The 26505-nt window shown below is 37.2% G+C and overlaps 1 protein-coding gene across 6 annotated transcripts in view; it reads right to left on the reverse strand.

Annotated features, from left to right (window-relative positions):
- ABL2 (ABL proto-oncogene 2, non-receptor tyrosine kinase) overlaps positions 1–26505 on the reverse strand; it is an 88772-nt gene that overhangs the window by 33786 nt on the left and 28481 nt on the right. For 3 of the 6 annotated variants that reach the window (XR_016022736.1, XM_019730271.3, XM_019730065.3), the window contains exon 2: positions 59–121. The exons of 1 other annotated variant lie outside the window; for it this stretch is intronic. Coding sequence is in view for 4 of the 5 variants with exons in the window: in XM_019730271.3 (XP_019585830.2) it covers positions 59–121 (63 nt within the window). In the remaining variant the exon portion in view is untranslated. Of the gene's footprint in view, positions 1–58; positions 122–4545; positions 4662–26505 lie in introns of those variants that run through there. 2 more of the 6 variants (XM_088801592.1, XM_019730436.3) reach the window with 2 other exon arrangements.

Consider the following 26505-nt stretch of genomic DNA (forward strand, 5'->3'; position numbering starts at 1 on the left):
TTCCAATCCGCTCCATCTCTACTGCAAAGCCTTGGTTCAGGTCCCCAGCGTCTCTCACCTGGACTACCGCCTCCAGTCTTGTCTCCCTCAAAGCCATCCTCCACACAGCTGGCAAAGTGATCTATTCAAAACAAAAATTTGACCATGTCACTCTTCCCAGGGTTCTTCGATAGCTCACCATGCAGCTCAAGCCCCTTTCACAGGCCTGCGAAGGCTTTGGGGAGCAGGGCAACTACTTTTCCAGCTTCACCTCTCCCCACGTCAACCTCCAATTTGAAACTTGAACACACACCGGGATGCTTCTTCCTACCTTTGTTCACACTGTCCTGTCTACCTGGAACGTAATATCATGCCACCCTTTTCCTGACTGGCTGGCTTCTTACTTTGTAACACTCAGCTCCAATATTACCTCCCCTAGGAAGTCTCACATGGGCTCGCAGAAGCAGTTCACTTGCTGCATGAAATACCCTCTTTCTTTATCTTTATAATCTCCTCAATTCACGCTGACTTCCCAAACTTCACAAAGTGCTCTGTGGCATAAGAACAGTATCTTTTTTCCAGCGAAAGTTAAATAGGTGTTCAATAACTGTTGACTGAATGAATGACTAAATTACACAAAAATGTAAGTGATGGGAAACGATAAGATGTGTTTTACCTTAAAAATAGCACTAACCAATGTTTTAAAAATGTCTTCGCAACTGTCTACAAGAAATAGACAGAAATTCCTGCTGTAGGTTGGATCTCTTCTAACAGTTTTAGAGTTTATTTCATTCACTTCACCACATTCCTTCCTCCTAAACGGGAACACATCTATAAAATTCCATAGCTAATTAAATTTTATCTTACATTAAGAATACAACAAACCTAACGACATGCCCAAATGTCCTGACGAGTTAATGCGAAACAGATGTGTTGCTTGTTGTTTAAAGGTGGTTATAGTGAATGGGAACAGCTGTATTACGTCCTAAGATGACCAATTAGAACTACAAAACAAACAAAACACCGTATTGTAAGAAATATCCTTTCAACTGGCCACATGTACTATGTTCTTCTTCATTTTAATGAAACATCACCTACTCTAGCAGTATTTCCACTGGGCTATGAAAAGCCAATCCTTTGTTAACGTGAAAAGAGCTGCCAAAAGAAGTACAGAAATTCCCCATATTAGGTTCTATACTAAACATAACGTGATCCACACTGATAAATGTTTCTTGCCAGTGATGGTAGTTAACACGTTACAATGTTTTGTGATCGTTATTGTTTAATGATTATCAAACAGTTCAAGTATACTTCCTTCTTTTTAAATACAAGTTCCCTGTTTGAAATTATAAGAGGAGCAAAAATCAAGCGTAACAATAACTTTTGAACTATCAATGACTAAGGTAGAAACAGTAATCAGACACGGAAGCCAACTCTTAAACCCTATCAGGCCAAAAACAGCAAGTGCCATACGTTTACACCTTACTTTGTGAAACACAGTATATTAAAATTTAAAGTTTATAACACTAATAATTTTAGTGAACATCTACTATACACTAGACATCACGCTGAGCTTCAGACTATAAAGATTATAAACCGCTATGTGGACTTACGATAAAAATACTCCTCTCCATTCTTCCCCCAAATCTCCTTGTCACACCGAAGGCCCCATCACAGTTAATGGCAATTCCATCTTCTTAGTTGCTCAGGACAAAACTTTGCAAGTTTGAGTACAAACTCCTGGCTAGAAGATGAGTAAGTTCTGGGGATCTAATGTACAGCACGATGACTACAGATAATACGGTATGAGAGTCGACCTTACATGTTCTCACCACACACACAAAAGAAATGGCAATTCCGTGATGTGGCGCATGTATTAGCTAAGCCTCTGGTGGTAACCATTCTGCAATATAAAGTGTATCAGAACAACACACTGCAAACGTAAATTTACATAACCTTATATGTCAGTTATATCAATAAAGCTGGGGGCAAAACAACAAAAATCCTTGGAATCATTCATGGCTCCTTTTTTGCTCTCACACACTACATCCAATCCATCAATAAATCCTCTTGACACTTCCTTCAAAATTATATCCAGAATCTATTCGTTTCTCACCCCCCTCACTACTACCACCTGTCATCACCATCGTCCCTCACCTAGATTATTTCACTAGATTCCTGATGTCCACGCTTCTATCCTTGCTCTCTGTCTATTCGCAACACACCAGCCAGTTTTGAAAGCATCAGTTAGCTTGTGTTGCTCCTGTTTGAAACTCTCAGATGGCTACCTACCTGTATGTTAGAGTAAAAGCTCAAGTCCTCACAAGGGCCCACAAGGCCCTTTACAACTTCTTACCCAGTTCATCTTCCTGCTCCCCCTCCCCTAGTTTACCTCGTTCTGCCCTCTGGCCTTCCTGCTGTTACTTCCACAAGGCAGGCACACTTCTGCCTCAGGACCTTTGCCCTGGTTTACCTTCTGCCTAAAACATTCTTCCCTAAGATACCCGCATGACACTTCACTCAGATGTTACCCTCTCCCTACGGCATTCTCTCACTGTCCTATTTTAAAATACATCTATTCCTGACAACACTCCCACATCCCCCATGTCTCCTTTCCCAATTTATTTCCCTCTATAGCTCTCATTACCACAAAATGTATAATTTACTTATTTATTATATTCATGTATATTACCCTAACTCCCACAACTAGAATATCAGTTTTATGAGGACAGGGGTCTCTGTCTGCTTTCTTCACTGATAAATTCCAAGCACCCACAATGCATGTATATGAGGCTCTCAAAAAAGATTTGTTGAACAAATGAATCACGTGGACTGCTGTACTCACAGAGGCTGCTCTGAGAGGACAGAAAAAAAGCTCTGGAGTCAGAAGAGGTTTCAGAGAACAGAAAGCATTTAAATTGGATGAGCAGTAATTCTGCACTGGTGACAGAAGAGTGACAGACTGTCAACGTGCAAGGACGTATCTGTGACATTTAGTGCAGCTGCACTGAAGAGGAACTCCATCAAGCTCAAAGAAGGATTGTCAAAAGCAAGTCAGCTTCTTAAAAACCATGTTATTTGACAAAAGGAGAAAAGAGAGTGAGACCTGGGCACAATTTTAAGTATACTTAAAAGATATATTCAGACCAAACAACACTGTGCATTTATTGCTCAAATATACAGAATAATAAATACAGGATAAAAGTAAAATTTTGAGGCCAAAGTACTAAAAGAATCACAACTCGGAAAACAATCCTTTATTCCCCATTCCCCTTCTTCCCATCCCTGGTTTTATGATGTTTTTGGTCAAGTCAAAAGATCTTCTTTCCTTCCTTTCTTTTCTTTCCACTAACTCTTTTGTTCTCACAGAACTAAGGGTCAACTTCCTGTACAATCCGTCTGCACAGACTATCCACTGAAACGCTATCCTACCCACTAGCACAAAACAGAAAATTTTTCAAAGACAAAAAACATCTTAACCTTTTCCTGAGGCCAAGAATGAACATGTATAAAATCATAGAGTTAAAGAACTAAATGGGAGACCAAGCTAAGGAAAAAGGCAAAAAAGACAAAGACAAACAAATCCTATAGGAAGAGCAAGAAAAGGTCATCGAGTTCCCCAGCGGGTCTAGCCTATGCCACCTCCGTCATCAGTTTAGAACAGAAACATCTGGATGATTCGGACTGTGCCTGCCCAAATGCACCTGTGTCTGCTGGGAATGTTTTCTTCTTAAACAATGTGAAGTGACTACTATACACTAAGTCCATTAGAGAGCGAGTTGGCCTTTCATTATTATTGTTACAGAGGTAGATCACAGACGTGACGAGACAACAGAAGACTCTGACTTTCACTTACGGAATACAGGACCCAGGGAGCGGAAATACATTATGACTTTTCAGAAAAGGCAGTTTTATTACTTTTTTTCTACCAACACACTTGCAGGATGCAATAAAAACAAGGTTAAACACAGAAATAGCTTGTACAAAGTAAATTATCATGACGAAACAAGTTAAAATCCAAAATAAGACTCAAACTCAAATGCACAGATAATTCCTAAATTTAATGTTTAATTTTATTAAAAACACTTTTCACCAATTAGTCATTCAATAACTTTTATTACTGTAATTAGAAATTTGTTAGGTAGCAACTGGAAAAATTGTTGTACAAAATTTCTAGCTTAGGCATTTCCAAGTATTTTAAAAAGGCGTATCTTGCCAGAATTCTACTTTACCTGACTGCATATTCTCTAAGAAGTTAATACTTTTTAATACCTTTTAAAAACTACGTAAGGTGGTTGGGCAAACCATTCAACAGTTCTCAAAATACAGCTTAAGTTCTCCATATCAAGCCACATGTATCCTAAACCACAAAATATTACACATGACTCACTTATTCTTTTTTTCAGTAAATACTGTAAAACACCAGAAAAAAAAATACCCACATGAAACTTCCCTGGCCAAGGACGAAGACGGTAAGGTGGTAGATAAGACTAACTTTGGGAATCCCCACGCACACTTGATCACGGTGATTCTCCACCCTCCCCAACTCTCCCCTCTGAATCCTACCTGTCAGGTTGGGCAGAGCAGGTCCCGAGGCTTCACTGCACAGGCAGCGAAGCGACGTGTCCTGATCGCGGCCATAGCTGTTAGGTGGAAGCACAACTGTCCCGAGGACCATTCCGCTGCTCAGGAGCACAAAATTAAACTGCTCTCAGTCAAGAGAAAGTCTTAGAATTCCACTCTGACAAGCAAGATCACATACATGTGACACTGACTCATGTCCTCAGGGGCCAGAGGGAACCAATAGAAGGGTCAGAATGTATAAGCCCCAAACTGGGTGGAGGGTGACCTAAAGGAAGATGTGTAGTAATCAGCGAAGAATGAGTTACAATGGAGTTACATCAAAACCTCTAGGAATATTGTGAAAAAACAAACGGGTAACAAGGAAAATATGTAGGGACCAGTGTATATACTCGTAGATGGGATTTCATTCCTAAGTGGATGATTAAGTGAGACTGCAGAGAAAAATTTCCTTGAAGAAAACCTGTTTACAATAAGACACCACACTTTTAAAATAGAGGAAACGCCTAAGGAGACTCATCTTTCGCATCACTTAAAATAGTCCGAGAAACCACAAATCCAAAGTCAAAGAAATAGTTACAACCTGATTCATAAGCACAGAAGCCAGGAAATGACTGCCTTCACTAACAGTTTGGCTCTACAACTTAATATAGGTTAAAAACATGGCACAATAGTTTTCAACTTTTGAGTGTTAAAACTTTTAAAAGCCAAAGCCTAATATTTGTTTATAGGAACAAAGTTAAATAAAATGTAAGAACCTGAAAATGAGAGAGTATCTTATGAGAATTAAAGTAGTAACAACTACAAATAACTTTAGTGGATAACTTTAGTGGTATAATCTACAAAAATAATACAAGAATGTAGCTGTACAGCTAAGAACACTCAGTGACTCATTGACTCCACAAATGTTTATTAAGCCCCTACACATACCAGCCACTGTGCTAGGTTCCAGGTCAACAAAGGTAACAGGGTAAACGTATAGGATAGCAGGATTAAGCTGAAACTAAATTATAATGTAACCTTAGAGGAAGAATGACTTCAATGTAGGTGATTATTAATCATTTATGACAACAAAGCTTACACTTGCAATGAAATTAACCTTTATCAAGCCAGTACTGCCAACATTATGGGGAAATCAAGAGTTAAATAACTAACGGTCACTTCAGTTAATGACTCAGAATTTCAAATACCAGTTTGAAGTTCTCCTTCCCCAGGTTATACAAAATATAACGGAAAGGAGCGCCATGATCCATGTTCAATACATATCTATAGTCTATACCACGTGTTTACCATTTAATCGTCAATCTGCTATTTAAATTACCAATAATTAATAGTTACATTTTCAAATGCTCCTATAGTGGAACCAGGAGTAAAGAGGGGATGAATACACAAAATGTGGTACATACCTACAATGGAATATCATACATCATGAAGCCACCACCGTGACTTCTATTTCGGCAGAAACAGTTTTACCCACAGTGCTTTGGCACCAGTGCAAATGTCAACACAGGGATGTGTTGAACACAATCAAACTTTGAGAACGGCTGCCACTAGGATATGCACTTAAGTCAGTTTGTTTCATTTTATTTTCAATGTTTAAGTCTTGCTTTTAAAATTTTGTTATTTCATTATATAAAATATTTACATGTTCCAAAGGTGAATCTACAGAATGAAGCATACGCCCCTCTACCGTTTACTCCTTCCTTAGAGGTAACCTAAATGTGCACGCTTTCTCTTTACACAGTTTTCACAGAGTAAATGGACACACATTCACATCCCCTCCCCTTTTCTTAAACAGGAGGATACTTCACTCTCCCCACTTTGCTTTCCTCACTTAACACACCCCTGTAAGATCAATCCACAGAAGCACACAGACTCGTTCTCCTCCTATGTCCGGCTGCATATTTCACGTCAATCACCATACTCTTAAATGAGGACAGTTCATAATAAACAGTGAGAATTCTTTTTATTAGGGATTATGAATGTGAGAATGTCTATATAAATTTAAACAGCTCATTCATGAATTTGGAGAACTAATCAGTGCTGTTTCTGTGTTCGACTCCTATTTAGGCAACCAGACATCTCCAGTTATGCTATAAACTTACATACACAAACACAAAGCAACATACACTTTTTGCTAAAGCATGCTGATCTCCCTCTGAATTGCACTGTACAGAACATATTGAACAAGGCTCCCCTAAACAAACAAAAAAAACCCTCAATCGTTCAACATTTCTGTACAAAGCCACATATAGGCAATAATTACATTTCTATTTATAATCTGTGGGTAAGAATAGTTACAATAATGATAGGACATCCAGGAGCACCCTTACATTAAGTACAGCTGGCTGTACTCATGCAGCTCAAAGAAAAAGTAAAAGAAAAACCTACACAACTCCCACAGTAGAAATTAGGCAAAGTTCAGAAAAAGGCAAAGTCATTAAAGGCATAGAAAGAAGGCACAAAACAGCTCTGTGGGAATGAAATCTAAAAGACTACAGTATCTAAGTTAGAAAACTAGGAAAATGAAGACATACACAAAAGTATAATATAAAGAAAATATGAATATTCTTTTGTGATTCTACGCTTTTAATTATCTTAACTATCTAATACTTCTTAAACATTTAACCGAATGAAATGAAAAAGTATGCACAAAAAAACTAATCAACAAAAAAAATGGTAAATGAAAGCCTAGGAAGATTAAACAATAAAATTATTAGTGGTAAGGCATGTTTTCATTTTTCAAATGGTTTGTTTTCAAGTTTACTCTATAAAAGCGATATATGCTCATTATAGAAAATCTGGGAACTATATATGAATAGAAAGACAACAACTACATACATAACACCCACTTCTATATCCCCACTTATTAAATTATTAAAATAACATTGATACCTTTGCATTTGGCTCTTTTAATCTCCATTAGGATTCATTCACTCAGCCAATACTGAGTGGCTACTATGTGCAAAGCACTTTGCTGGGCAGGAGAAAATCAGGTGCTGGCAAAAAATCAAGTCCATAAAAGATACCAGGTTGGGGTGGGGAATTAACTACTTTAAAGAGGGTGACACTTAAGCTAAGGCAAAAGAAGGATCTGAACTGAGAGAATGTAGCAGCTGTAAAAACCCCGAGGTAGGAAAGAAGCTGATCTGTGGAGGAAATGAAGAGTGTGGCTGTAAGTGATGAAGTCAGAAGAGGCGCATGAGAAGGTGTTATCAGTGAGTAGACAGTGGCCGGCCAGCCCAAGCACTTAAGGATGTAGGATTCTATTCCAAGTACCACAGCAATCCATTGAACACTCCTAAGCAGGGAGGTCATATGCTCTGACTTTCGTTTTGTAAAAGATCGCTCTGGCTACTGGGTGAAAAAAAAAATGGATCAGATGGGGAACAAAATTAGAAACAGGAAAATAAGCAGCAGTTCAGTACCGAGATCGTGTTGGCTTGGAATAGAGGGTGGTGGTGAAGACAAAGAAAAGTGAAAGAATTTTAAAACCCGGTTTGGAGATGGAATTGATAGGCTTGCAGATTACCTGGATATAAGAAGACAGGGAGAAAATAAAAGACGGCTGCCAAATTGCAGGCTTGAGTAAATGGGTAGATGGCCATGTCATTCACTCAAAAGCAATAGCAGTATAAATAAAAAATCCCGCCATAGACAAGTAAATTTAAGGGATATAACTAAACACCTTGATATATAAATCTAGAGCTCAAGAGAAGACCCTGGGCTGCAAACATCGGCATATAGATGGTATTTAAAACCAGGGACAGAAGAATCAGACAGAAGTGCAGGATCATACTTACAAGGGAACAAGAATTTGAATACTACAGATTTCTCATTTGAAACTATGGGGGCTAGAAAAAGGTGAAAAAACATTAAGTGATGAGAGAAAAACAGTCAACCCGAGCCTCTATATCCACAAAAATATATCCTTCAGAAATGAAGGTGAAATAAAAATCTCAATTGAAGGGAAGACTCATTGCCAGCAGACCTGATCTAAAAGAATTTCTCAAGGAAGTTCTTTAGGCAGGAAGAAAAGTGATACCAGAAAGAAACTCTGGAACATCAGTAATAAAGAGAAACAAAAATGGTAAACAGGACAGACTATTCTTCTCCTCTTTAGTTCTTTAAAACATGTTTGAAGCAAAAAGTGTAACGCCCTCTGCAGAGACTCTTAACTGTATGCAGATATAATATGTAACAACTATAACATACAAGGGGGAAAAAGGAAAATTATGATGATGCTTCCGTAATTCTCTTGAGAAATGGCTAAATATTGAATCTATGCAGATTGTGAGAAGCAATATGTATACTGAAATCCTTAGAGCAATCACTAAAAAATCCTATACAAAGAGATACAGCAAAAACAACAGATAAATTAAAATGGAATACTAAAATACTACATTAACAATCCAAGAGAAGGCAGGAAAGGGGAAACTGAGGAATAAACAGAAAAAATAAACTGGTAGACCAAAATCCAAACATCAACAATTACCTTAAATGAAAACGGTCTAAACACAATTACAAGGCAGATTGTCAGAACATATATATAATATGATCCTACTATAGGCTATCTAAAAGAAACTCACTTCAAATACATTCAAGTAGGTTAAAAATAAAAGGATGAAAACATAATACCACACAGAAACTTGAACATGAACTTTCATAGCATTATTTATAATAGTCCAAAGTGGAAACAAATGAAATGTCCATCAATTAAAGGATGGATAAATAAAATGAGTCAGCAATAAAAAGGAATGAAGCACCAGTACGTGCTGTAACACAGGTGAACCTTGAAAAAAATAATGCCAAGTGAAAGAAGCTAGTCAAAACGAGCACATGCTGTGTGATTCCATTTAGCTGAATGTCTAGAATTTGTAAATCCATAAAGACAGAAAGTAGATTAGTGGTGGCCTAGGGCTGGGGTGTGGGGAGGAATATAGAATGACTGCTAAAGGTTATGGGGTTTCTTTTGGGGTGATAAAATGTTCTAAGGTTAGGCTGTGCTGCTGAAGAATTCTGTGAATATACTAAAACCATGCAAGTGTATACACTTCAAATGGGTGGATTGTATGATATATGGATTTATCGCCATAAAGCATTAAAAATATTATGCTATGTGAAAGAAGCCAGATTAAAAGTCTAAGTCTACACATGGCATGATTCCATTTATATGAAATGTCCAAAAAAGGGCACATATATAGAGACACATTAGTGGTTACCTGGGACTGGGGGAGGAACGCTGACTGACTGACTACCAACTAGTACAAGGGACCTTTTGGGTGAAATGTGCTAAGATTGGATTGTGGTGAGGGTTGCAGAACTACGTACATTTTTCACAAAATCACTGAATTGTACATCTCTTAAAACAAGATTTATGGAATATAAGCCATAACTCAATAAAGATGTTTTTAATAAAGCATAAAAGGTAAAAATTGAAATGCAAAACCAGACTTTTGTTCTCTAAAGTAATGAAAAGATAAGCTATAGACAGAAAAAATATTTGCAAATTATGTATCTGACCAAGGATATGTATCCAGAATATATAAAGAACTCTCAAACTCAACTGTATGAAAACAAGCCACCCAACTTAAAAATGGATAAAAATTCTCTTTACCAAAGAGGGTACAGGAATGACAAATAAGATGTCCAACATCAGCAGTCATTAAAGAAATGTCCATTAAAGCCACAGTGAGTTATCACTACATGCCTATCAGAGTGACTAACATAAAAAACTACTAACAATACCAAGTGCTAACCAGGACACAAACCAAATGAACTCTCAGACATACATTGCTGAGTGGAACGCAAAATAGTACAGCCACTCTAGAAAATAATTTGGCAATTTCTTGTAAAATAAAACATACACTTACCATAAGACTCAGCAATCCCACGCCTAAGTATTTATCCTGGAGAAATGAAAAATTATATTCCTACAAAAACCTATATACAAATGTTTATTGCAGCTCTATTCATAACTGCCTCGAACTGGAAACCTAAATATCCTTCAACAGATGAATGGATAAACAAATTGTGGTACGTCCATACAATGGAATACTACTCAGCAATAAAAAAGGAACAAACTACTGATACATGCAACTTGGATGGCTCTCAAAAGCATTGTGCCAAGTTTCCCAAAGAAACCAGTATCAAAAGATTACATTCTCCAAAAGACACCACCATTGTAGCTGCCGGGGGGTTAGGGGTGGGGAAGGTGTGACAAGGGGTTTTTTTGGGGAAAAAACTCTACTCATACATGTGCTTACCAACCAGCCCATTCCATCAAAGAAACTGGAAATTTCCGCCATTTACTCCCAGCAGCAATCACTTCCAGAGTTAATGCACATGACTCAGAGAAGAGTTTTAAAAATGTGTACAGGTCATGCCAGAACTTAGAATGCATCAAAAAATATAACCTTTTCTCTAGTTAACTGGACAGCTTTCATCTCTTCTTTGAACACACTTATTTAGATTAAAACAAAATAGACTGTGTCTTTACTTTTGATTTGTCCTCAAAGAAAGGATGAGCAGAACAAAAGTCTTCCCTTAATGTATGGCTCATCTCACAAACATCTCACACACAAAATATATAGAGAGGGTGCCCAAAAAAATGTACACACATTTTAAGAAAGGAAAACTATTAAAATTGTAACACTCAATATATACCAATAACAAAAGATGAACACAAGTCATGTTTGATATCTGCAATTACAAGAGGTGCTCAGAGTGGTTACGACAGTGTCCAGACACTTCTGATTACTGCTTGAGCAACGGTGACCAGTGTCCACTAGCATACATATTTTTGAGTATAAAAATGCATACAAGTGGACACTTCGGTCAGCGTTTTTGGGTATAAAAAAATATACACCAGTGAACATTTTGGTCAATGTTGCTCACGCAGTAGTTCGCTGTAATCAGAAGTGTCTGGAAGCTGAAGGTAACCACTTTGAGCACCTCTTGTAATTGCAGATGTCAAACATGACTTGTGTTCATCTTTTGTTATCAGTACCATGTTTCCCCGAAAATAAGACCTAGCTGGACATCAGCTCTAACGCGTCTTTTAGAGCAAAAATTAATGTAAGACCTGGTCTTATTTTACTATAATACAAGACTGGGTATAATATAACATAATACATCACATAAAACATAATATAATATATATAATACTGGGTCTTACATTAATTTTTGCACCAAAAGATGCATTAGAGCTGATTGTCTGGCTAGGTCTTATTTTTGGGGAAACAGGGTATACATTGAGTGCTACAATTTTAATACAGTTTTCCTTTCTTAAAATGTGTATACATTTTTTTGGCAACCTCTGAGTGTGTGTGTGTGTGTGTGTGTGTATATTCATTAGGCAATAAGGGTTCTCTAACTTTACCCTTTAGGACACCAATCACTGCCCTGCAGATAATTCAGTAACACAGCAACCCTTTCATGTGATGCTAAAAAATCAAAAAAGCTGTTTTTTCATGTTTCAGACGCATGGAGCTAGTTTTCCAATATACATGAAGAGACATGTCTATGTGTATATACTACACTCCCTATACTTGGGTCCTGGCTACAAGCTATTTCCTGCTGGCTGAACTCACATATTTCCAATTGCCTTAACTAAGAGAAAGAAAGAACTTATTCATTACTCTTATTTCAACAACTACTGGCTGTCCAAAGCAATAGAATTCTCTCTACAGCATGAATGTTAAAGGTAATAAGACCATACTTCAAATTACAAAATTGTTTTGGTTTAGTACTCATATTAACACACATTTTTAACAAATAATCTATAAAAATATTCTCCGCATTCAATCTGATTTCATTGCTGAACTTTATTTCTCTCCAGCTTAAAATAAGACTATCACTAAATTACAAAAATTACTGAAAATTTTTAATGATATAAAACTCTATGTTAAAGTTGTTTTTACTAGAAGATCTGTCAGTATCAAATTTTGAATACATAGTCTATAAGTACTATGTGAACACTCTATATTCACATGACTATGTGTACTATGCCTCAATGTAAAGTTCACTATGATCACTGGCTCAATTTATGATGTGGGGCAAAAAATCATAGGCCGGCAAAAATCTCTGCTTTCCCACTACCACGTCTACCACGGTTCCCCGAAAATAAGACCAGGTCTTATATTAACTTTTGCTCCAAAAGATGCATCAGGGCTTATGTTCAGGGGATGTCATCCTGAGAAATCATGCTAGGGCTGATTTTCTGGTTAGAGCTTATTTTCGGGGAAACATGGTACCAATAATGTCTTTCCAGGCTATTAATCCAAATATCAGGTGAGAGCTATCATGGGAGGGCAAGGGAGGGGTGGAGGAGGGAAGGGAAGGGATACGTTAGAGGTATCCAAAAGATAAAAACACAGAATCCTTCTGGGGTGAGATGTGAAATTCTGCCTCTGGCACTTATGAGCCTTGAACTGTGGGCAATTAATAACTCTGAAAACAACTAAAGCCACCCTATTAACAGCAGGTTGATGAAGATAAAAAGGCTGCTGAGGAGGAACGCACACCAAGCCCTATCTTTAGACATTAACAGTGATGTTTCTGCCTTTTCAAACTACCAGATTGTACTGGGTGAAAGCTGGTTCCAGTTTAATGTGGGTAAAATGCATATTCTAGATACAGATAATCTCTTTAATCTGGAGTCGTGAACCTGATGTCCAAGATTAAATACTTTTCCAGTTCATAGAGAAGGCCAATGCTAACCCCTTCCTTCTCCACAAGTAAGGTAATGCATGGTAAAATAGTTACAGAGCACATGAAAATCATCACCTCTTGCCGGTGACGGAGTAGAAAGTAGTCCTAGACAAGATACTGGCTCCAATATACTGACCGATTATTTCATAAATTGGAATTCTGATTAAAAGTCCTGGGTCACTATACTTTTTTATACTTGGCTAACACTAACAGAATTATATTCATCTCTCAAATAATCTGGATTGAATTGATGTAATGTGTTTAAATACAGGCTTCTCTGAAGCTGCTTGTATTGATACAAAATCATTTCTTACACAAGTTCTCTACCTTCTGCATCACGTCTATGTATCAAAACACTTAAATCGAGTATCAGGCTTTTAGAACATGTATCAGTGTATATCTGATTAGCATATTAGGATGTATCTAATTAGTACATATCTAATTCTCCTAATAATCCTGTCAGGTAAATAATTTATCCAAGATCATACAGATTTGCTCCAGTGTGACCCAGCAATCCCACTTGTGGGTATTTACGCTGGCGAAACATTCATGGCAGCTCTATTCATAATTGTCCCAAACTGGAAACAACCTAAATGTTCTTCAGTAGATGAATGGATAAACAAATTGTGCTACGTCCATACAATGAACTACTACTCAACAATAGAAGAGGAACAGACTACTGACACACACAACTTGGATGAATCTCAAAGGCATTAATGCTGAGTTTCCAATAGAAGCCAGTCTCAAAAGAAGGTTACATACTGTACGGTTCTATTTAAATGACACACTTGAAAAGACAAAACTATAGTGACAGATGATAAATCAGTGGTTGCCAGGGGTTAGCCGTGAGGGGAAGATGTGACTAGAGAGAGACTCAAGAATGTTTTTTGGGATGATATAATTGTTCTATGATTGTGGGGTTACACAAATCAACACGGGTTAAAATTCATAGACCTGTACAAACAAAAAGGTCAACTTTACTATATGATAATTTAAAAAATAAAGAGAAAAAAGGCAAAAAATGGGGTGAAGCATTTTCTGACCAGTTATATGAAAATAATAAAAAGTCATGCCATAAGTATGTCATCACAGAACATTAAATTTTAGTAATACCTGTTGAGATAAGAATTTACAGCTTCACTTCAGAATCTAAAATTTCCACATTTATTTTATACATCCTGTGTTTCCCCAAAAATAAGACCTAGTTGGACAATCAGCTCTAATGTGTCTTTTGGAGCAAAAATCAATATAAGACCCAGTCTTATTTTACTATATTAATTGTATTAATTTTTGCTCCAAAACATGTATTAGAACTGATTGTCTGGCTAGGTCTTATTTTCAGGGAAACATGGTAGTGAATACATACCCTTCTGTTCAGAACTGTGACACGAGTTTAGAGGACACTAAGGTCCTTCCTGAACACATAACATGTGTGGAATTCAGCATTCCAAGATTTTTGCATCTTAGTAGAAACACATCACTGCCCATGTTGTTTAGGCAAAAGATAATGAAATATCTAAGGGATGAAAGGAATGTGCCAACCCTCTTTCCCTCATGGACTTCCCAAAGCCAATGAAGCTAGCACGGGGTACGACGACTTCAATGCAAGCTCAGAGCTGACATTCCTAGGGAGGGTCTCACAAATAAACCTAGATCATTCCTAAAGATCTACAATACAATCCTCTGTAATCCAAGCAGTCAGCTGTTTCACCGACACTATGGAAGCATGCAACAACTGCGTACATACACACAGGTTTCTGTGCGTGGAATGTATATGAATGTGTCTGCACACATAAAGAAACAAAATAATTCAACCCACAGGAAATTCTAAAATGCCTAACTCTCCATAATAATTCATCAATGTGCTAACTACTCGAATATTTGTCGAACAGCCACTTGTGCCAACTGTAACAAGCACCAGGGGTCTACCAGCAAACTGGGAAGATGAAACCTGGCCCTCATGTATCACCTCCAGTTTAAAGACATACAAGTCACTTTTATTATATCAACCATCTGAAGTTGGCTGATGAAGGCACTCCAAGTAAAGGGTGACTAATGACAGCAAACTACACAGTACTGGAAACTGAAACTAAATTAGTATGGTGCCAGGGTTTCTGTTTGTTTTTTGTTTGGAAGGGGTGTGTACATGAAATGAAGCGCTAAGAAAATTAAAGTAGCAGACAAGCAAGGACCAGCTCTCGGAGAACCTTGAATGCCACAGCAAGAATTTCAGACTTGTCTTGTTGACAATTAGAAGCCATTAAAGAGCGGTAACAATTTCAAGAGTGTTTCTTTGAGACAAATATGTATTTTGAATCTACTAGACCACAGGAGAGGGAATAGTTAAACTAAGGAAATAGAAAAATCACACAATATGAATGAGGTAACTAAGATAATAGTGTTTCTCTAGCCACAAGAAAACAACATATTCACTTATTAACTCTTTGCCCAAGGAATTGAAAAACATCCTGCATAATATTAATAATTGGCATTTGTATTAAACTTTACTATTTACAAATCATTTTTAACATACACTGCTAACATTCACACTGTTTTACAAAATTAAAGATTGAGGACATCTGTTAATTGAAAAACTGTTCTTGTTCTAACATTCAAATTATATATAAATGACAGAGTGTGACCAATGGACTCACTAACTGAAAATAGTTCAACTCAGTTAGTGGCTCCACATCTCTTTCTGACCCTGAATCCACTACCTTAGTTTGGGCCACCTTCATTCTTCATCTGGGTTTTTGCAACGGTCTCCTCACTGGTCTTATTTAACATCAATCTAATACACATAAACAGCCAAAGATGATCTTTTTCTAGAGCATAAGAAAACCTGATCATATCACTACTGTTTAAAACATTCCAATGACTTCCCCACTGCACAGAAGTTTCCCCTCCCTCACATGGCATAAAAGGTTCTTCTGCAGTGACCTTGCCCTTACTCTCTTTCCCATTCTCTTCTGGCAAACATCTGACCTCTCACCCTATACTTTGCACATACTCAACGCTATAATTTTCCAAACCTTCTTTTACTTTGGCATATATTGTTCCGTCAGCCCCAAATATTTTCTGCCCATTGTCCCCACCCCCACTTTGCCTGGCTATAACTGCTACTGCTTCAGATCTCTATTTAGGTGTCTCATTCTAGTAAATATCCACAGACACAAGATAAAACATCTCACTAGAAGATGCACAGGATGAATTGGATGATTGTTCCCCATTTTTCAGTTTCTCCCTGTTATAGAATTATACCTCTATAATCTTGGCCAAAAGACTCTGCAGTTACCTACCACTAAAATAGGCAAACCCTGCCCCACTGAGGTTGCACTTGGTTATGTGATTTTCTCTGCCCAATGGTGTGGGCAGTATGCCAATTTTGAATCCAGGCCCTAACAGGCTTTAAGTGTCCCCCCGCCCCCCGCTTATGCTTCCTCTATCTCCATAAGAAAATTATAAGACATGCAGAGCAGACCTATGAGTGTGGAGCCAAATGCAGCTGAACCCAGTCAAGCTCAGCTGGAGATCAACCAAATCCCAGCTGACCCAGAGACTCATGAGGAAAAACAATGTTTTAAATTACTGAGACTTTCAGATTATTTATTATGTAGTGGGTTTTTTTTTTTTGAAGCAATAGCTGATATAATGCATTTGTAATAAATTTTACTTTTAATGATAAAAATATTGTTTTGATTATGTACTAATAGGTGCAAAGCATTATGATATGGTATTAGAGTAGCCAACAAAATACAACATTAGGATGAATTCTATGAGGGAAGTAGAACAGAAACACAAATCCAAAGAAAAACAGGAGTAATTTACATCTTTCAGCTGTTAACAAAGAGCCTGTTCATGCACTTTTTAAAATGGATAATGGTTAAGTGATAAATCACTGTGATATTTAGATTCCTGGATACATTTTTTTTAAATGATGTAACAGTTTTATTTTAAAATGTCATTATTTATAACATACCAAAAAGTGCATAATTTGCAATGATTTAACTTGTGATGAAACAGTTTTTAGATGTCACCCAAAACATGTGCAAGAGAGTAGACAGCCATTTTCTTTCTCCTGGGGTAGAGGTCCATGAATTTTAATACATACAATCACCACCTCACTAAAACTAATCAGAACTAGAGCTCAGAATAATTCACAGCAAAGTAAAAAGCAAATTAATTCGCCTTAAAAATAAGACATAATAGGTTATCAGCGTTTTCAAAGAGCAAAGACAAGAAGTAGGTATATGCAACACTTCGAGAAAAGGGAACTCCTTGATCAAGTCTTGTCAGAGGACGGTCACCAAGCCGGCCTTAGTGGATAGGTACCCTCCTGCCCTCCCCTCTTGTGCATCTGTCCTCTTACGTCCGCGTGCTGAACCCCTCACGGTACTCCCACCACTCTGTACGGACACGTACCTGAACGCACATGTCGACTGTCCCAAGTCAGTCTTCTCCTATCTAAAGGGCTGAAGGGATTTTATCTTTGATTGGAGAGTGGTACTAGGGGGAACAGAAGAAGTTGTTTACCGACACAGGAGCTAAGCAAGGGGGTTTACTCCTCCAGACAAACTCTCTAGAATAATCATGACCTAGAGCCTTAGAATTTAAAGATAATCTGTGGAATTTAAAGATAATCTGATAAGTAACTTCTCTGAAGATGTTAATGTACAAATAATCGTACTGAATCCCACCCCCAAAGCTTAAAATAATATTTACATCTTAATAGGTTACACAGTTTACAAAAAATTTCCCCAAAGAATTTTAGGCATTAACTAGTAGGCAGAGGGACACGGCTGGTGTTCTGCAGCTCCTGCCATAAAGTCTGTTCTATCCCTACCAGATATACAGATAGGAAGGCTGGGTTTTAACTCTGGCCAAAAAGCAGCAAATCTCTTCTAAAAATACTAAATTAACAGGGTCAGATAAAATGCCATCCAGAATGGGGAACTTTGCATTGTAAAATATGGATCTAAGAAGCCCCACCTGGACATTTAGAAACTATTAAAAATCGTAAGTTATAAAGAAAAAAATTTTAGTCAAAAAAAACAACTTCCATATGCCATCAAGGAATATTTTGAAAGCATGTTCTAGGAAATAACTGATATAATTAGAATAAGATAGCAACAAATTTTAAAGCTACAAAGGCTTTTTAATGGCTTTTTAGAAACAACCCTTTCCTTTGCACAAAACATTATCAAGAGTGAAAGAACCTACAGGTCAACAGAGATTCACAGTATATTTATATATATATAGATAGATACATATATGTATATGTATCTATGTATATATATATACACACACATATATGTATGTGTATATATGTATGTATAAATGTCATGAACTGTATTATTAAATATTATATCAATTATTAAAGTATCATTGTGATAAATAGGTCTGACCTGGATATTAATTCAAACTAATTGAAAAAGTGACATTCGGACACTAACTGGATATGTGACTATATAAAATCAAAACAAATTTTAAAAAGTAACTTACCATGACCCTTAACAGTTTCAAATGTATTTGTACGTCAGCAGTTTTATTAGTTTCCCCTTACAAATTGTGTGCGTGTTCGCATCAAACTTTATATAAGGAAAAAAATTCCCATGTTTTTATATACTGCCCTACGCATATGCCTTAAAAGCAGCTGCAGAACCTTCCTTCCGTTGTAACAGGTTCTCTTCCTTTGTCTCCCTTTGACTTGACCTCCCCATCCCCTGCATGCCCTGGGAACGTATTATTCCCCCTACTTCTACCTTCTCACCTTGCTTCAAGGAATAAGTTTACCCTACCCCTATCCCTGCAGACACGTGATGACCCCAAGCCTTTCCGGTACTATAGCTCGTCTTTGATATTCTCACTGAAGTCCCTGCACCTGTGTGTACACCTGAGAATTAGTTTGGAATACTCTGAAATACATACTTGTGTATATATGCCTATTCCTTTGTTCCGTCCATAGTGTAGTGTTAAAACCTTCCAACAACTTTTTTACGCCCCTCCACTTTTCTACTAGTTCTAAGCAAAAAGGAGAAGGTGGAGAAATATAAACGGGAGATTATTATCCCCTGATCTCCTCTTACTGCCTTTACCTTACTCCCTGTGAAATTTTTTAGAGCACTTTTTATCTCAAGAACAAGAGAAAAGATATGAGACAGTTTTTCTGTTTTGTTTTGTTGGGGGAAGAGGGCTTTTTTGTTTTGGTTTGGGTTTTGGTTTGGGCACAGATCGGCAAGGTAGAAAACATAAATGGCCACAGTAGGAAGTTATCTTTGGTTTTGGCATCCCTAGAGAAAATAAAGAGGATACTAGACCAGGCTGATAGATGTTCAGCTTGCTCCTTTCCCCTATTCCCTGGACCACCTGAATTGGTCTTCTGCTCCTTGCCCAAACTCAGAAAAGCCACCACCCTTGGAGCTGGTAGAGACCAGACTTCCACTGCCAAGAATGTTTCATGGTAGTAAAAGCCTAGTAAATATTTGGCGGCTAATTTAGACTATTAGAACAGACAAATTTGACGCTACCTAAGGAAATAAATTAGCTATTTGAGGAGTAGAATGGGGGAAGGGAACTGTTCTCCTTAAATGGATGTACTTAAGGAATAAACATCTAGCTCTTAATTTTAGTCTCCTAGCAGACAGATATCCTAGGCAGTTTTACTACTGTCTGGCATGCCACAATCTTGTAAGTCTAATAAATGGGAATGTGAGCTCATGCCCTAGGCAGTAAGACACAATGGCTGATGAAAGGGCATGGCGAAGCAAATTCATAAAGGAGATTACAGGCTAGACAAATTCTTACCAGTCTCTGCAATCAACAGAGGTTATAAGAAATTGATCAAAAGCAATTATCACTCTTTTTTAACTATATGCATAAAAGAGTTCTTACAGTTCTAAGAGTGTCTCACTTTGGGTACAGACATATAACTGTGATAGTCAAATGCTATTCAAGAAAACAAAAGTAATAAGGTTGTTGTTAATAGCAGCCAGTTTTAGTTTTTAGTGTTTTTTACATTTTCCTATCATCAGAATAAGCAGTTGTGCATGTTTTAGGAGAACACTGATTTTGATGAGCAAATCTAGGAGTAACTATATCAATAGAAAAATAAGCTTTAACAGCTAGGGGAAGAGATAGACTAGTAAAGAGTGGGTTTCTGTTACTTAGAAGAAAAATAGGATTAAAAACACTGAAAGAGATTTAAAAAACAAAAACAAAAACTGTAAGAGGCCTGAGCCCTGGTTGCAAGCTGGGCTGCTATATGAAGCATCTTGACTATTCCAAAGATGCCCTGAGATCCAACCCAACCCTTCTGGCTTCTGCCAAAGCAGCACAGAAACAGGCAAGTCAAGTTCCAAGAATAGTCATGACATACCACCCCTTCCAACCGGTCATCCTCAGGGAGACTCTCGGTCTTCGGGAGGCTCTTTCCTAGGACTAAAGGCCCAGTTCAGAAGGGCAGATAGCAGTTACCAATGTTTCCTTCCTTATCCACTGAAATCCAAATAAACAGAAGAATAAGGAACCCTGAATTTAACAGAATTCACTTAATGGCAATTGTTTCATGTAATTCACGGGGGTCGTGTGAATAGGCTAAAACTGCTACCTCTTTCACAAATCTCATTTTCAGGGGCTATCTGGAAAACATTAGATGCTAAAATCAACTTTTAAAATAAGTATATAAGGCGGTCCTTTTCTTGCAAAGTTGGGGAACACAGGTTATATAACCAGTTGGAAAGCGGCCTTTTGGTCAGGGAAGAAGAACTCCTCAGAGTTCTTCCTGCTTAGTCATCAGTAGCCAAGGGAAAAATTCCTGCTAAAACTTCTCCTTTGCCCATGATGGCCTATTGGGACATTACAACCTTCGAACAGAATGTCCGTAACACAAGATCTGAGACTTCTTGCCTCCCTACTCATTGTATGTCTAATACATTCTGTTATGTAATTAAGAGCTATGCAAATATACTTGTGCGTGCACACACACGCATGTATCATCAGGGATATAGTTATATGGAGTGGAATAAACAAATTTTAGCAATAAAAGGTTCAAGTTCCAACAGGCCAAAATTCTACTCAAAGTAACAACTGTTATTAAAGCTTGTACTGACAAGTTCTTGCTCATATGTCAACTAAATATACTTCTATTTCACAATTTTCATGTTTTGTTATGAAAGCTACTCCTCTTTCAGGTTCTAAATTTGCAGATATCCTTGATTCCTTTCTCCCCTTTATGTCAAGCTTTCATTAAGCATCTAGAGGTAATTATCTTTATGCAAATGGTGCTACACTCTTAGAAATACCTGCTTTCTCGTGTTAACTATTCTACATATAATATATATAACAATATATTATATAACATACTATATATTACAAACATTATGTCATCTATAATTATATATAAATACAATATTTATATATCACTAATGTAGAATCGTGTATAGCAAAACCTTTTTTGACATAAATTGTGCGAAAAATATATTTTGTTCAAGTTACGATTTTTATAGCCATATGGTACAAATTTGTAAAAGTTTGTATTTCAATGTAGATGGACCTGAAAAAGTCTTCGATAAACTAACTTTTATAGAGTGGTTCATATCTAACAAATACGAGTTAGAAAGTATCTGGAGACTCGAATGCACTTGTATCACCAGGTATAGAGAGGTTCTGCCTCCCATATGTATAGTCAAACTGCTCTTTAAAAAAAGAGGACGACGATGAAAACTGCAAATGTAAACATCATTGCCATTCACTGCAATGTCAGTCCCAGAATTTCAGAGATAGGAGAAACGTTATAGATTATCTAATTCGAGCTCCATTTTTAAGGGTGAGGTAACTAAAATACAAAGAGGTTAAGAGACTTAACCAAGATAATCTGGAACTAAAACTAAAGACCTCGTAAGTAGAACCGTCTTCTAAGAATGAATCCCAGTGCATTGCAAGTGGGGATGAAAATGGTGCAACCCCTGTGGAAAATGGTTTGGTGGTTCCTCAAAAAGCTAAACTGAATTATCGTATGACCCAGCAATTCCACTCCCAGGTACATACTCAAAAGAACTGAAAACAGGGATGCAAACAGATACTTACATGCCAATGTTCACTATGGCGTTATTCCCAACAGCCAAAAGGTGGCAACAACCCAAGCGTCCATCAAGAAATGAACAGATAAACAAAATGTGGTCAACTAGACACAAAAAGACAAGTATTGTATGATTCCACTTACATGAATATTAGAATAGGCAAATTCATAGAGGCAGAAAATAGATTCAAGGTTACCAGGGACCATGAAGAGGGAGGAAGGGGGAGTTATTGCTTACTGGTGACATTACATTGTAAATGTATTAATGCCACTGAATCGTACACTTCAAAATAGTTAAATGGCCTATTTTATGTTATACATATTTTATAACAATACCAAAAAAAATGTTTTTTAGAAGAGTACACCCCATAAAAGCTGATTTGCTGCAAGGAGATAGTTCTAACACGAAAGGGCTGGCTTATACTTGGAAAAACAGTGATCAGAGATGTCTTCAATCCCATACCCTAATTTTAATTTTTAAAACATTATTTAAATAAATCTAAATAAATTTGGTTTTTCACACAATTGCTGTTTACATAATAAATTTTTATGGTACTTAGATTCATGCCAAAAAAGCCCCTAGACATGTTTACTATGCTTATCCTTTCCTGGACTATTGTTTCAGTGAACCTAAATGATTTCACAACTAAAATTAGGAACAGAGAGTCAAAACTTACAGTAAAATGATAAAGATCCTGGACTTGAAAAAGGAAGAACATCTAAAATAAAATCTTCTCATAGAAACAAATAATGTATCACCCACTAAGTCATTAATTCTAAGGAATACCAAGATGACACAACTTTTGATGTCAAGAGTATAAAAGAAAAGCAACGGACAGTGGGAGAAACACAAATACATTAGCAAAACTGACATCTTAAGTGGGAACAATTGAATGAGTCACCAATTTCAAATGTGCAAACTCAGATGTACTGATCCAGACGGATGAGGCTTACAAAATCTTGTCCAGCTATTTCCCGTGCTCAGGTCATTCCTGCACGCGCAGATGAAGTCTGCAATTCTAATCTTCCTACCCAACACCCCAATCCCGTAACAAGCAATCATATTCTACTAATCATGATTTCCTACATATACTCATCGAAATACTGATTATTTCACAAGTCAAATGTCTGAGCAATTTCCTACTGTGGGCAGGAAAAGAAATGAAATTAAAAAGTCAAGAACACCTGAAACTAATACTGTGTTAGCTATATTTTAATACAAATCTTAGAAAATATCAAAAAAAGAATACTCAACATACAACATTTCCTAATGCAAACATTAGGAAACAGGAACAGCTAGCTACCTTGACGGCTTGTAGTTGGAAGTGCCTGTGAAGACCAGGCCAAGAGATGGGGGGATTCAAGTAAGTAAGACACGGCCCCTGGCCCTCAAGAACCTCACATACTATGGGAGACGCAAAAAAGCAAAGCATCTATTATATAAGAAATGTGGCCTAACCTTGTATGTAATTAAAAATAAAAACAATACCAAGCCGTAAAAAAAACAAAACAAAGAAATGTGGCTTATATGTTTGGTGTCACAGAGCAAGAGTGACGACTAGTATAGACAAAGAGGATTCTTGGCCTGAGTCTTACAGGAAAGTCACACGTTGGCCATGGAATGAAAGCTAGCATGTTAGTGTGTAAAAAAGTACAACTGCAATGTGTATTCATTCTTTCAAGAAATAATTCTGGAACACTTGCTGTGTGCCAGCCGCAGACCATGTTTAGAGAACTACATGCATTTTAGTAGGGCTGGAGCCTAGAGAACATGTATGAGACCGTCAGGCAGCAGATTATGAAAGCCTGGGTTGGACGCTGTGCTAAGGAGTTTAGGCCGCCTCCTGAAGACGGTAAGAAATCAATGAAAGCTGTTCAAGAAGTAACAAGACCGGAGTTGTATACAATCAGAAGCAGGCTTTCCTATACATTCTCTCTGGGGAGCTGGCATGAAGGCTCCAAAGGGAAAGGAAGGAAGAGCTGGTATGACCCACGTTTCACAGGTACTGTCTGAGGGAACATCAGCTGCTAAAGTCTACCACTTCTCTATTGTCCTGTTCTGTCACAGACCCCACTCTCGTGGAGTAAAAAGATTCAGTAGCAGGTGGGAGATGGAAGAGTAGTAAGAGTGAGAAAAGAAGAGTCCCTCTGGCCAAAGTGTGTAAGGGTCATCCACAGGAACTATGCATATTTTAAACAGACTATTATGTGAACAAAATAAAACTACAGAGTATATTAAAACATCTGATGTTAAATTTTACATTGAGTCTATTTTACCACAATTAAAAACAATTTTTAAAAAAGAAAAAAAAATCTAAAACCTAGGCATACTCTATTTCTATTCCAGCGAATATTAAAAATGGTGATTAGTTCATGTTATATTTAATTGTAATTCCCTCATTCTTCATTCACATGTAAAGAACTGTTCTAAGTCTACCCCCCGCCACAAACTAAATGTGTAAGAACACAAAGAATAAGCATGATAATTAATATCTTATTGGGGGAGCGAGGAGAATCACATCGCAAACGCACATCATCCAATAGCCAGCTATCCCTTCCCGGAGCCTTGCAATGGTGAAAACTGCTACCACAAAGAATGCACGTGGCTTTGGGCAGACACATTCTAACAGCCCAGCTGTCTGTCCAGGCGTGCTGCTGAAAGAATAGCACATTCCTACGTGTCCTGTCCCCCACCCACATCAAGCCCCCTTACAAAAGGGAGTTTAAACAAAACTGTCATGTTTAAGCCTCGTATGTGTGTGTGTGTTTTCAATATGATCAGTTAGGTAACAATAGTTACCTAATAGCATTGAACCCCTCTAGTATCACCCTTACCCCAAAGATAGTCTCTCAGGATTCCTGAAGAGGAAAATAATTCTGTTTGAGAAATACGTGTATTTCTCAAGTCTTGACTTGGGCCATTTAGGTTCAAAGACAGGATGACAAATACAAACTTAAGGAAAATCATCACATATGGTAGAGGAGTGAGTACTGAGAATCAGGGTAATGAGTCTGAGTCGTACGTAGCCAACCTACTAGCTTTATGATCTCGGGGAAACTGTCCAACCTCTCTGAGCTTCCATTTTTCATCTATAAAACATGAATAATGAAACTGACGCTTAGCTAGATTCAGTGACTTAAAACACACCCACACAAAAAATTGTAGTTTTTCAACTTCTACACTGTATTCAGGATTGAGGAGATAAAATTTATAAACCAAAAAGATAAATAAGATATATATTACATTTAACAGTCACTTCCTTAAGTATGCTATTACAAGAAAATTACTGCGTCAAAATTTTTAAGGAAGAGACAGAAAAGCGGTCTCAAAAATAAGAAAATAGTAGACTGTCTAAATTCTTAATCTACTAAAACTACTGGCTTGACTCTAATAATACATACTGATGCTAAATATGACCATTCTTACATTAAATTCATTTACTGTATAACTAACAAACAACCCTCTTTCAGTTCCAGGCATTTTTTTGATTGCTTATTTGTTACATGTTATTTTTACAGGAAACTATCTACAGGGCAACATTTTACTGTACCTATTAATAACTGCAGCTGATTTTTGTAGTGTGCTTTCTAGTTAAAATCTCCCAAGTAAATGAGGCAGGTACAGGTGTTTCTCCTACAGCAAGTTTTCAAAACTCAAATTAGCTATGACTAATCAAGGAACACAGTTTTTATTACACAAAATGCTACTGGTTAACAAGGAAAACCCTACATGTGCACCACCTTAAAGACACAGATGGTGGGTGCTTAGGGAGTGAGGTGTTCTTTCCTTTGCCACTGATAGTTGTGACTTTCCTGTCAATTATTTTTATTTTACAACCAACTGTCAGTATAGCTGGCTATGTTTGCCTGTGATTAGTAGCAAACACTATTTAAGAAAGCAATTTCTTTCACAACTCTTCCACAAAAAGCACATTTTGGTTACAAGCAGCTTTCATTTTTTCTTCCACTTTTGGCTGAAACCATTATATACTATGTTTCCCCGAAAGTAAGACCTATCCGGACAATCAGAGCTAATACATCTTTTGGATTTTTTTACTTATTTTACTATAAGACCAGGTATGGTATGGTATAATATAATATCATATCATATAATATAAATTAAAATAAGACCGGGTCTTATATTAATTTTTGCCACA

Source organism: Rhinolophus sinicus, chromosome 11 (assembly GCF_057876585.1).
Source record: "Rhinolophus sinicus isolate RSI-liver-muscle chromosome 11, RSI-T2T, whole genome shotgun sequence".
NCBI lineage: Eukaryota > Metazoa > Chordata > Mammalia > Chiroptera > Rhinolophidae > Rhinolophus > Rhinolophus sinicus.